The sequence below is a fragment of the Pelophylax lessonae genome (genome assembly GCF_965119305.1).
Source record: "Pelophylax lessonae genome assembly, chromosome: 3".
Classification (NCBI taxonomy): Eukaryota; Metazoa; Chordata; class Amphibia; order Anura; family Ranidae; genus Pelophylax; species Pelophylax lessonae.
Window position 1 is genome coordinate 329,802,111 of NC_138770.1, and position 13,407 is coordinate 329,815,517.

General features: G+C 40.8%; 1 protein-coding gene across 1 annotated transcript in view; it reads left to right on the forward strand.

Moving 5' to 3' along the window:
- The window catches only part of LOC309551042 (elongin-A-like), a gene marked incomplete at its 5' end in the record, with an annotated part of 96,374 nt that overhangs the window by 25,391 nt on the left and 57,576 nt on the right, over window positions 1-13,407 (forward strand). The window contains 3 exons of the mRNA XM_082251483.1: window positions 260-369; window positions 5,860-6,553; window positions 13,101-13,203. Of these exons, the coding sequence (XP_082107609.1) occupies window positions 260-369; window positions 5,860-6,553; window positions 13,101-13,203 (907 nt within the window). The remainder of the gene's footprint in view (window positions 1-259; window positions 370-5,859; window positions 6,554-13,100; window positions 13,204-13,407) is intronic.

Genomic DNA, 13,407 nt, shown 5'->3' on the forward strand with positions numbered 1-13,407 from the left:
GAAGAGGGGTTTTATTTCTATGTATCATCTGATGCTGTTTACTTCACTGGGTGTATGTGGGGGTTTACATCCACTATAAGTTCCCCTCTAAACATGCTGTAGTTACAAGCACAAGGGAATTGTTTGTGGAGCCTGTTGTATTGGTACACAAGCAGGAATAGCAGGTAACGCACAATACCCTTTTAATGACTAATGCTTTGAACATCATCTGAATTGCACAGGTTAACTTTTTTTTTTTTTTTAATTAAATTTACATAAGGAAACTGGAGTAGGCAAAACTGTAAATGGCTTCCGAAAACATACTGAAGTGGGAGATTTTGCTAAATCGATTGTTTATCAGTGGAAGAAATTGGTTCCTGAGGTTGAGGAGTAAGTATTTTTTTCCTTGTACTGGTTTATGCTTTATTATCTGGTACTTCAAAATATAGTTTTAACACATTTGTTAGTCTCACCTTTCTTGTCTTCAAAGATGCATAATACAAGAGTATTTGTTATGGATATTGTTGTTGAAGCCCATGAGGATAATAAATACAACCTCCTTGCCTAAATTTCTAAACGGAAAATACCACTAGATATGTTTTTAGGGACCCTTAGGCTCCATTCAGACATTTGTAAAAAGGACTGCGACCCTTTTTCAGAAATCACACTGCACTGAATCGCATGGTTTTGCAGCACCATTAAGCACCATGCAGTTGGCTCTCTCAAGATCACTTTATGGCTGTCATTGCGTGGGGTTGCCATTAAATTTATGACACTCCTGTGCATCTGCTAAAGTGCAGCACGTTTCTCTGCAGGCCAGGATCAAATGTGATTTACTCATTTAAAGTGATATTGAACCCAAGAGCAAACCTTTATTACATTGCAGCTTACCAATTCTTAGATGTGATGGCTGCATTCATTCTTTTATAAGGCTTTCTTTCTTCTATTTTTGTCTGGTGATCCAACCAGTAAGTCTGTTGTTTTTCAAAAGGACACACTCTCCAGCAGAAGTGTTCATTACAGAGATGAGACAAACTATTTAACACTAGCAGGGGAGTAAAACCTTTATTCCCCCCCCCCCCCCAAAAAAAAAAAAAAGTGTGTGCTGTAACTGCTTATAAGGTATTTGGTGGAGTTTGGCTTCAATTTGTTAGTGTATCTAAATCTGTTAGTACATCTACCTCTCCCCCCCAGACTGATATGCTGCTGTCCAAAGGTGCACCCTGTGCTCATTCATCCAGAGCGGGGGCACTCTAATACAGGAGGTGTATCACTGGCCAGATCACTATGTGAAAACAGAGGGGAAAAAAGCCTAAGTAAAGAAACAAATGCAACCACCACATGCAATTATCAGTAAGGCCCCTTTCACACTTGTGTGACCTAAAAGTCGTGTGAATTTGCCGCAAATTTTTGCCTCGATTTTGACAGGACTTGACGCAATGCCTGTGTAAACTTGAGGTATATGGACCTCAAAACGCATCAAAGTCAGACCAAAGTAGTGCAGGAAGTGACTACTTGGAAGTCATTGCGACTTGAAGTCACACATACAGTGCCTTGCGAAAGTATTCGGCCCCCAAGAACTTTGCGACCTTTTGCCACATTTTAGGCTTAAAACATAAAGATATAAAACTGTAATTTTTTGTGAAGAATCAACAACAAGTGGGACACAATCATGAAGTGGAACAAAATTTATTGGATATTTTAAACTTTTTTAACAAATAAAAAACTGAAAATTTGGGTGTGCAAAATTATTCAGCTTCCTTAAGTTAATACTTTTTAGCGGCACCTTTCGCTGCAATTACAGCTGTAAGTCGCTTGGGGTATGTCTCTATCAGTTTTGCACATCGAGAGACTGAAATTTTTGCCCCTTCCTCCTTGCAAAACAGCTCGAGCTCAGTGAGGTTGGATGGAGAGCGTTTGTGAGCAGCAGTTTTCAATTCTTTCCACAGATTCTCGATTGGATTCAGGTCTGGACTTTGACTTGGCCATTCTAACACCTGGATATGTTTATTTGTGAACCATTCCATTGTAGATTTTGCTTTATGTTTTGGATCATTGTCTTGTTGGAAGACAAATCTTCGTCCCAGTCTCAGGTCTTTTGCAGACTCCATCAGGTTTTCTTCCAGAATGGTCCTGTATTTGGCTCCATCCATCTTCCCATCAATTTTAACCATCTTCCCTGTCTCTGCTGAAGAAAAGCAGACCCAAAGCATGATGCTGCCACCACCATGTTTGACAGTGGGGTTGGTGTGTTCAGGGTGATGAGCTGTGTTGCTTTTACGCCAAACATAACGTTTTGCATTGTTGCCAAAAAGTTTGATTTTGGTTTCATCTGACCAGAGCACCTTCTTCCACATGTTTGGTGTGTCTCCCAGGTGGCTTGTGGCAAACTTTAAACGACACTTCTTATGGATATCTTTAAGAAATGGCTTCCTTCTTGCCACTCTTCCATATAGGCCAGATTTGTGCCGTATACGACTGATTGTTGTCCTATGGACAGAGTCTCCCACCTCAGCTGTAGATCTCTGCAGTTCATCCAGAGTGATCATGGGCCTCTTGGCTGCATCTCTGATCAGTCTTCTCCTTGTATGAGCTGAAAGTTTAGAGGGACGGCCAGGTCTTCGTAGATTTGCAGTGGTCTGATACTCCTTCCATTTCAATATTATCGCTTGCACAGTGCTCCTTGGGATGTTTAAAGCTTGGGAAATCTTTTTGTATCCAAATCTGACTTTAAACTTCTCAACAACAGTATCTCGGGCCTGCCTGGTGTGTTCCTTGTTCTTCATGATGCTCTCTGCACTTTAAACGGACCTCTGAGACTATCACAGTGCAGGTGCATTTATACAGAGACATGATTACACACAGGTGGATTCTATTAATCGTCATTAGTCATTTAGGTCAACATTGGATCATTCAGAGATCCTCACTGAACTTCTGGAGAGAGTTTGCTGCTCTGAAAGTAAAGGGGCTGAATAATTTTGCACGCCCAGTTTTTCCGTTTTTTTTTTTTTTTAACAAAGTTTGAAATATCCAATACATTTCGTGCCACTTCATGATTTGTGTCTCACTTGTTGTTGATTCTTCACAAAAAATTACAGTTTTATATCTTTATGTTTGAAGCCTGAAATGTGGCAAAAGGTCGCAAAGTTAAAGGGGGCCGAATACTTTCGCAAGGCACTGTATATGAACGGTACTCATTGGAAATCATGGAATACGATTTGTCATGTGACTTTGCAGTCCCAAGTTGCAGGACAAGTCACACAAGTGTGAAAGGGGCCTAAGCTGCAAAATGTAACATTTTTGATTTTCGGTTTAATACTGCTTTAATGTTGTCCTAGTTATAGCTTAATTCCTGAAAATTAGCTAATTTGTGTTAACACAAAAGAAAAAAAAAAAAAAGTGCAGGCATGCTATGAGTCAAGTCCAAGGAGGTGCATGACACTCCCTGGACTTCTTTCTTTTATTTACATCTGACAACTTTATGGCTCTGCCAAGGATACACTCCAGACTTTGAGGAGAGAAGCGCACAAATGCTATTCCCGTCCCTCCCCTCTGCTGCCCATTTACAGAAGCCTTTGTATTTCACATTCTATAACGGCTACTGTGATTGGACAGGAGGTGGGGAAGGAGGGGCATTGCAACTGCACCGATTCTAGTGTTTGAAGATGGGTAGACCAGAAGGTCCAGCGTCCGGCTCCCTAACACTACAAGTGCTGGCTGTCTTTCAGGAGTTCTATGAACCTGTCAGATGTAATAATAAACTAAGATAAATTCAGGAGGTGTTATGCTCCTTTGTTGGACTTGACACCTAGTGTGCCTTCACTTTTTATAGAAAGGAGCTGAATTCCTGAAGTTCCAGTCAGCCATCAAGAAAAAAATGAGGATTCTGTAAATGCTAAATATTTTTATTCCAGTACAATAAAGGATAACTAAACCAAAGCACAAAAATGTTATATTTTGCTGCTTGCTAGTCCTTAGATATGGTAGCTGCATTTATTTATTTTTGGTTAGGAACATGTTCAGGAAGTACTTTAAAATACCTGCGGATCTTGCCAGAAATGCACTATTCTTGTTCTTTCCTAGGAGTTGAACTGGAAGCTCAAAACAATCTTTTCTCAAACTGCTTCTCTCCCTTTCCGCAATGTAAAGGAGGTGAAGAAAGACAGACCTGTTTAAACTCCAGCCTGACAGGAAGTTTATAAAAAAGCCTGAGAGAAACGAATGCAGCCACCACATTAACCACTTGAGGACTGCCCCATGCATATCTACAGCAGCAGGAAGGCCCTCCTGCACAAAATCGCGTACATGAGTCTGAGGCGTCCTGCTATCAGTGGATCCGGCGGACAAGACGATCATTCACAGGAGCGGCAGAATAGCGATCTGCCTATGTAAACAAGGCAGACCGCCGTTCGGTCACAGAGGAAGATGGAGATCTTGTGTTTCTGCTAAGCAGAAACCTGAATCTCTGTCTTCCTCCAGTTAGGCCCCATACACACGTGCAGATTATCTGCAGACTTTTGTCTTCAGATTTACCTTTTCTATGTAGTGCAAGGGCCTGCCGGATTGCATACAAATTAAAAATGTTTAGGTTTGACCTCATATTATATGGTTTTGGTAAGTCTGCAGACAAAAGTCTGCAGATAATCTGCATGTGTGTATGGGGCATTAGGCCCCCTCCCACACATTTAGAAGGCTTTTCCTAGGAGCACACTTTACCCTTTGATCGCCTCAGATGATAACCCCTTCCCTGCCAGTGTCATTAGTACAGTGACAGTGCATTTTTTTCTTCTTTTAGCACTGATTACTGTATTTGTGTCGCTGGTCCCCAAAGAATGTCAAATTTGTCCCTAGAAATGTCGCAGTCTCGCTAAAAATTGCTGCTCACCGCCATTACTAGTTTTACCATTAGTAAAAAAAAATTCCATAAAAATATCCCATAGTTTGTTGACGCTATAAATTTTGCACAAACCAATCAATATACGCTTATTGGGATTTTTTATTTACCAAAAATATGTAGCAATGTAGCAGAATACATATTGGCCTAAATTGATAAATTGGATTTTATACTTTTTTTTTTTTTTTGTAGCGAAAAAAAAATAAAACCGCAGAGGTAATCAAATACCACTAAAAGAAAGCTATATTTGTGGGGAAAAAAGGACATCCCATTTTATTTGGGTACAGCGTTGCACAATCTGCACAATTGTCAGTTAAAGTAATGCTGTGCCGTATCGCAAAAAATGGCCTGGTCATTTAGGGGGGGGGGGGGAGGGTAAACCTTCCAGGACTTAAATGAGTGGGGGATGGTAGCCTGTAATATATCACATTTTTGTTCTAGGGATTTTAGATATGTTTTAAAGTATATGTCTATGAAAAAACATTCAGTACATCTCTGAATTACATGCTCATTTCCTCTCCATATAAATTCTGAAAGTACAGAAAATTCTGCCAGAAATCCAGTAAGCTCCTAAAGATTTTTACTCAGAAAAACCAAGCTGTGTTGTAACCCCTACCTGAGCTCTCCTTTCCTGGGCTATAGAACATCTCCCCCCCCTTTCAGGCTCTACATACGATAAGTTTGCTCACAAGCATGCTTAAAAAAATAAAAAAAAAGTGTGTGTGTGTGTATATGTATATGTGTATGTATGTATATATATATATATATATATATATATATATATATATATATATATATATATATATATATATATATATATATATATATATGTGTGTATGTATATGTATGTGTGTGTATAATATACGGTCAAACTGTCTGTGTAGGTAGCTAGGTGTGTCTATCGGTACACATGTGAACAGTATATCTCAAATTTACATTTTAAATAGTTCAAATTCCTAAACAAATGTATTAATTTTTATTACTAGTGATCCGAAGTCTATGCCTAAGCATGAACAAAAAACGACTTTAGAAAGCAAGCCAGTGATTTCAAAACTAAATAAAAAAGAATCTGTGATGGAAAAGTTGTTGCGCTCAGAATACAATGATCACTGCAATGAAGAGTTACCTGAATCTCAAGCTGGTGCCCACAAATATACATCCAATAAAACAAAGCACATCAAAGTGTATGAAAAGAAATCTGAATCAAAAGAGATGAAATCTAAGAAGGTTCTGCAAAGCAAAGAATGCGAAGCAGAGAAGGCGAATTTTCACTCAAAAGGTGAAAAGTCAAAAACTTTCCAGCTCTCTGAGAAAAAGACTGAAAAATATTCTCATTCATCTAACCATGAAAAGAAAAAGATCTTGACAAAGAATGAGGAGAACCCGCCTAAGCAAAGCAGACCTAATAAAAATGATGTAGGCCATAGCAGCTTCCCGCAAAGTGTGGAGAAAACAGCAGAGACTTTGTCCGGTGAGGAATTTGAGACTCCCACTATGTCATTTGAGTCCTATCTCAGTTATGACCAAATCTCTACTAAGCGGAAAAAAAAGTCAAATCTGACAAATGAACCTTCTGCTAAAAAGGTTCAGGTATGCAAGCAGTACTGTAATATGAGGCAGTCCAGCTTCGAAGCTCAAAATACAAAAATGAAGGAAGAGGAACAGGATAACGAAACCGATGTAAGTTCCAAATATCCTTTTTTCAATATTCTTTATTTTTTGGGTGTAATAGGGGCAACATAATATGTAAGCAACCCGTCTCCACCTGAGCCAGTTCTTTCCTGATCTTCGGGTCTCTGGCGTCGGCATGTTTACTAAGCAAAGCCAGCTATGGCCCCTTGCGGCCAGCAGCTTCCCACTGCACATGAGTGAGATGCACTGAACTTTGTGAATGGTCCCACAGCCTTCTGCGACCTGTGACATGTCCCAGAAGGCTGCGAGCAAAGTTAGGGGGGACAACTTCTGTCCGGATTGCCTTTGTGATATGAGTGGGAGTGGATACCTGTCAAAACTAGGTACTTGCTCCCCCAAGAAATTAAAAATACCCAGAGGTGGTAGAGGAGGGAGGAAGGAGGCGGAAAAGCAGAACTTTCCCCTTTTTAGGTAAAGTTCCATTTTAAAAAGCAGATTAAAAATGCATGAAAAATGTATCCCTTTAACTTCTAGGGATCTCTTCACACCAATAGGTGCAGTGCAGTTTAAAAAAAGTCTTGCATGCTGTATTCAAGTCTAAAAAGCACACCAAAACTTTTGAAAATTAATTTTACTAGCCATACTTAAAATGGGTAGCTTTTTAAAGGAGAAGTTCATCTTCTAGGAGCTTGTTACAAGTTACTCATATTTAGGGTGTAACATGCTTCAGCTATCCCCCTGATCCTCACCCTGTGACAGTGGATGGGGTTTCTTCTCCCTGCATCCAATTTCACAATTTAAAAATAGCGCGGCCCACACAGCTGCAACATTCATTCAGAGATATGTGAATAAATGGACTACATGTACCGTCTTACACTGCGGCAGATGGATTGTAGCTTTCAATGAACTGCGAGGGAGCTGGTGAGCGCTCTCATAGTTCATTGATTTTCTTATTCTTCAGTAACGGCCTGGGCAGACTGCTATACTGAGAACTGCAAGATCCTGACACCTGATCACTGATCCAATGCTTTCCAGGCTTCTGCAGGAAAAAATAATAAATGCCCCATTACCTTTCTGCAGAAATTAGTGATCTTAATATTTTTTCCCCAAAAGGTGAACTTGGCCTTTAAGTTAAAAGCATTTTAAAGGAACGCTTTACAGTTTCTACCTATCATGGTTTGTATTTAAGCCACACAGTGTATGATGGCTTTAAAAATAAGGACTTAGTGCAACCCCGTAGGAGCTACTGTAATTTACCTGGTTCTTTCCCAAAACTAGTGCAGAGGCAGCAAGGCGCACAGTTAGTCTATTCGCTCTGGCTCATTTATTCAGTCTAGGGGATGTCTTTTTACAATTTTTCTGTGCTGAAGAACTTGGGATACTCCAGAACTACTAAATAACAGCAGGGAGACACTTCACTAAGCTACGCCTCCCTGTACAATCTTTATGCAGGAGCAAAGGAAAATGGCCAGAACTGAATGCTTGCAAAAGTGATCTCCTTTAGAGCTGCCATGGCACTTCCACCCAATAAAAACTGCACACAGTCACTAGGACCCTGTACTCAGGTCAGTACTACCAATGCCACAGGTTTACATACATAATTACATAGTTTGTGAGGTTGGAAAAAGACATCAGTCCATCCAGTTCAACCTATGGTGTGTGTGTGTGTGTGTGTGTGTGTGTGTGTGTGTGTGTGTGTGTGTGTGTGTGTGTGTGCTGTTAACTGTACATTGTATACCCCTTTATGTTGTGGTCTTTAAGATGCCCATCTAATCATTTTTTTTTTTTTTTTTAAACTATCGATGCTCCCTGCTGATACCACTGCTTGTGGAAGAGAATTCCACATCTTACTGCTCTGACAGTAAAGAACCCCTTACGTATTTTAAGGTTAAACCATTTTTCCTCTAGTTTAATGAGTGGCCACGCGTCTTATTGTATTCCCTTTCTCTGAAAAGTTTGTTCCTTATGCTAGGGTCATCACCAGTAAAGTATTTGTACATTGATGTCATATCCCCTCTCAAGCATCTCTTCTCCAGAGAGAATAAGTTCAATGCTTGTAGTCTTTCCTCATAGCTGATGTCCTCCATTCCCCTAATTATTTTTGTTGCCCTTCTCTGGACTCTCTCCAGTTCCAGCACATCCTTTCTGAGGACTGGTGCCCAGAACTGGACGGAGTACTCCAGATGTGGCCGGACCAGAGTCTTGTAGAGTGGGAGAATAATCTCTTTATTTCTGGAGTAAATCCCCTTTTTTTTTATACATGCCAGTATTTTGTTGGCTTTGCTTGCAGCGGCTTGGCATTGTATGCCACTGCCAAGCCTGTTGTCCACTAGTACCCCAGCTCCTTTTCCATCTTAGATTCACCCAGATTTCCCACCCTAGTGAGTAGCTTGCTTTCGTGTTTCTGACACCCAAGTGCATTACATTTTTCAACATTAAACCTCATCTGCCATGTAGTTGCCCACCCCATTATTTTTTTCAGGTCTGCTTGTAAGGTTTCCACATCCTGCATAGAAGATATTGGCATGCTTAGTTTAGTATCATCCGCAAATACAGAGATTGTGCTGGATATCCCCTCCTCTTACCGGATGCCTCCTTCCAGTATCCACCAGGCACTATTCAGTGAGGCAGAAGTCTGCAACAGGGCAGCCAGACCCTTTCCAACTTCCTCCGGGCACTCTTTAACATGCTTTCCAGACCAGGTCCTTAAGTGAAATCCCTTAGTTGGCTCCAGAAAAGGATTTTTGGAAGTTGGCTCCCCGGCTATGCTACACCTGGGACCTCAATAAATTTGCAGAAAACTCCAGCAATCCACCCAGTGGGGCAGAGCTGGGGACTCCTCCTGCAGGACTAGACCAGACTCTGGGCTGCTCCAAGCCTCAGACCATTTATGTGCACTTCAGCCACCTACTGGGCACACCTCAGGGATTGGCTGAAGTCCCATAAATATTCCAACTGCTTACTTTCCTTTCCAGCCCACTATGTTTCTAGAATCCTCTAGCATACAGGGAGAAAGAATCAAACCGGCAGCCTGTGAAACTCAGAACAGCCCAAAGCAATCAAGAACTTCTCGATTACAAAGGAGCCAAAAAGAACTAAATTTGCCTAACATTCCAGCAACTTAATTAGGAGGGTGCTACAAGTACATTATTATGAACATTACGAGCTCATTAATTGTTATTTCAAATGGACTGGACAGATTGATCAACTCTTATCTATGGGCCTGTGCAGTCTTCTTTACATACACACTTTGGCAGCTATAAAAACTGGAGGTTGTTGGGAAAATGTCTGTCTGACTATCAATTTACGTGACTTTGATTCATGTCTAGTTTGAATGCAAGGTGACTTCAGGCAATATGGTCTGGAAAAGGTTTTCCAATAAACAGACTCCAAAAAAAAAAGAAAGAAAAGAAAACCTTGGCAATGTAGTTTTTTAATTGACATGCTTTAATGTTGCACCCACTGGGTTTTTAAGAAAATATTTTCAAATAACCAGTCTCCAAAAGAAAACCAAACCTAGGTAATATAAGTTTTAATTGACACACTTAATGCTGTGCCCACTGGGATTTTAAAGTGTTTTCTGAATCGGAAAGTACAATTAATCTACAGTAGATTAGACATCATCAGCAAGGAACAATTGCTTCTGGTCAGAAGTGAGTACTCATTTCACTCTATAAAGACAAAATACATTCTAATTAGTGCTTAAATTGGAATTCCTTTCAAAACATATTTTTTTCATTTTGAGATGGAAAAAGGGAAGGATTTTTCCCTCCCTATTCCCTGTGGCTGGCAGGGCATACAGTTTAGGCATTTTCGATTTTTTTTTTTTTTTTTTGGAGAGTTTGCATAGTTTAAAATTTAATGTGCCCGTCATTTAACCTTTAAAGCAGTATTAATCCCCAAACCAAAAATGTATGATACTGCGCCTTACCAATCATTAGATGTGGTTTGCTGCATTCATTTTTTTTGTTTTTTTTTTTTTGTTTTTTTTTTTTTTGTTTTAGGGTTTTTTTTTTTTTCCCATTTTTTTTTTTTTCCCATTTTTTTACCTGGTGATCTGGGCAGAAATACACCTTGAGTATTAGATTGCCCCCACTCTGGATGAAGGAGAACGGGAGGCCCCTTTAGACAGCAGCATTGTCAGTCTAGAGGGAGGGGAGTGTAGGCAGGTAGTGGTTAACGCTGAAGGAAGGAAGGTGGGAGATAATTGTGTTTCCTGGTTCTTGTCCTGGTGGGCTTTCCTGGGTCTAACCCATAGGTTCTGTGCATTTAAAAATGGGGCAAGGGTCTGTACCTGGGGGGGTGGGGGGAGTTAATGAGTCTAAGGTTTCTATCATTACCGTTATCGGACTCCGTCCTGTTGGCCTGTAGAAGATGTCAAGGCTGGGATGTCCACCAATGCACATCTGCCCTCAGGACTCTGCTACAATCTGAAGGAGCGGCTGGCACTTTCAGTCCATCCTGAAGATGCCATCCATCGACTCTGCCAAAAATGTACTCTTTCCTGTGCTGGAATGCTGGGGCAAACTTAAGCCTGAAGTTCGGGACTATGGATGTTAGGGAAAAGACTGTACTTATATTCAGACTGTGTCTGTATATGTCTTCATGTTAATTTCTTTAAGTAAATTGTTTAAAACTTTGCCTTTGCATGGTCTGCAGTTACTCAAGGAGTGTCATTCAAGTAACCAGCATGAATAGTTAAAGCTGGGGTCACTAAACGCATTGGGGTATGAAGAGAATTTTACAAAGAGAATTGTACCAGAGTTCATACAATGTCAAGCTACAGTGGTTACCAAAGATTACAAAGGTTTCTCTAGCAGCCTGTCAAAAGTGTGTACATGTGGCAGGTGGGACAGCTTCTAGCAGGAGAACTTGTTGTCGGCCCTTTCATAGTGAGCAGGTCTGTCTCCCATTGCAAAAGGGAACAGATTAGCACCACCAAGGCTTTCATCCTGTACACGGGTAGGAAAGAGAAAAAATTAGGTGCATGCATGGAGTCCACACTAGGTGCATGGCGGGACCCCACACCGTTACTTGGAGTGAGGTAGCTGTTATATGCTGGACAGGTTGAGCGGGCATTGGCACTGCGTGTTCCTTCTAAATGCACTGTGACTGTGGTGCTGTACAGTAACATTAGAAAAGCTTATTAGAGATTAGTCTGCTATTCCAGTAAAGGTACCCCCCTATGTAAGGCAGTGACACTATCAAAAGTGCCTAGAAGAACCCACCCCGGGGTAGGCCTCTCATGTGACCCTTGCTTACTGCCAAAAGAGGAGGGAAACATGGAGGATGTGATGACCGACCACACCCCACCTACCTACCCCCCCTTACAGGAGTGTTACAGACAAGCCAAACTCAAGCTCTCAATTCATAGGCAGTCAAAGCAACTGTTTTTTACCTTTTTTGGGATAGGGGTTTTACATAAAAGCTGATCTTTGTATGCTTCCCTCTCAGTGGTAAGTAGTAACTCTCATCCCTCTAACTGCTACAGCTACTTGTTCTTTTGAAAAACAGACTTACTGGCCTGATCACCAGGTGGAAATAAAGGGAAGGTGGGGAAAAAAATACAGCCTCCACATCTAAGAATTGCTAAGCGGCACTATGATACACCTTTTCTTTGGGGTTTAATACCACTTTAAAAATCTGCCTAAGAACAGGTAGATTTATTGGCCAATAGACCCTCACCTGTGTGTCTAATGCTGATGATTTTTTTTTATTAATTGATAGTTTTACTTCCCCCTCATTCTGGCCACCCACCAGCCATTCCACTAACCAATGAGTATTTTTGCATTCGCTGTCTTGGATACTCGAATTAGATAGGTTAATAATGTCAATAACAGTTGAGCAATGCTTAGCTCAGAGATGAAAGAAATCAGACCACATGGAACAAAGTTCAATGAAATTAGATCAGTGCTCATAGGAAGCTTTTTATAATGTAGAACAAATCTGATTTAATATCGGAATATGAAAATAGGGTCCCTTTTTAAACTAGGGATCAACCGATTATAGAGGGCAGATATGCACTTTCCCCGATATATCGAAATCGGCCCCGGAGGTTACCGATATTGCTGATATTTCGGGAAAGTGCATGTACTGGAGTGATGCCTGCACCTAGAGGCATCACCCCGGTACTGGCGTCCATAGCCGACGGTCGGCTGTCTTGTAATGACAACCGATGCAGGTGAAAAGCCCCCCCCCCCTTATGCCGCCTTCCGAAGCTCGCCCGGGTCTCCCATCCCATCGGGAGACCCGGGCAACCAGCCTGCATGGCTGCCGAAGACCCGATCAAAGCCGTATTTGGCTCTGATCAGGTCTCCATGCAAAAACCTGGAAGTGATGTCATGACATCACTTCCAGGTACTGGTGCCAGATTAAAAAAGATTGACAGCATTCAAAGAGTACCTGTCAAGAAGAAAAAAACTATTTTTTTTTTTTTTTTTTTAATGTACAAAAATATTGGCGCATATCGGCCGATACCGATATGCATTGACCAAAATATCGGTATCTGCAACGAAAAACCAATATCGGTCGTTCACTACTTTAAACCAACAAATGTTTAAACTTGTATTTTGTGAAAATGTGGTTCTTGTTGCAGATCAAGAAGAGATGTTTTGAAGATTTACTTAGTATACCACTACCAAAGCTTTTACCAGACTACGCTATGCTTCCTTCTCCACCTCATTCAGATGAAAGTAAAGGTATGTTTAAATGACGGTGAAAAGTTTTTTAATTGATTTTGTTGCTGTATAATGTTCTGGAACTGTAGGAGATATTTCTAGCCCACTGAAATTAAAGTTCAGCAATATGCTCTATGCTGATCTGTTAGGACAGTCCGCATTCCTGGTTTGAGGAAATCTGTGTGGACATAAGTTTTGGTAACACATGTCAAAGTTAAGATTTCC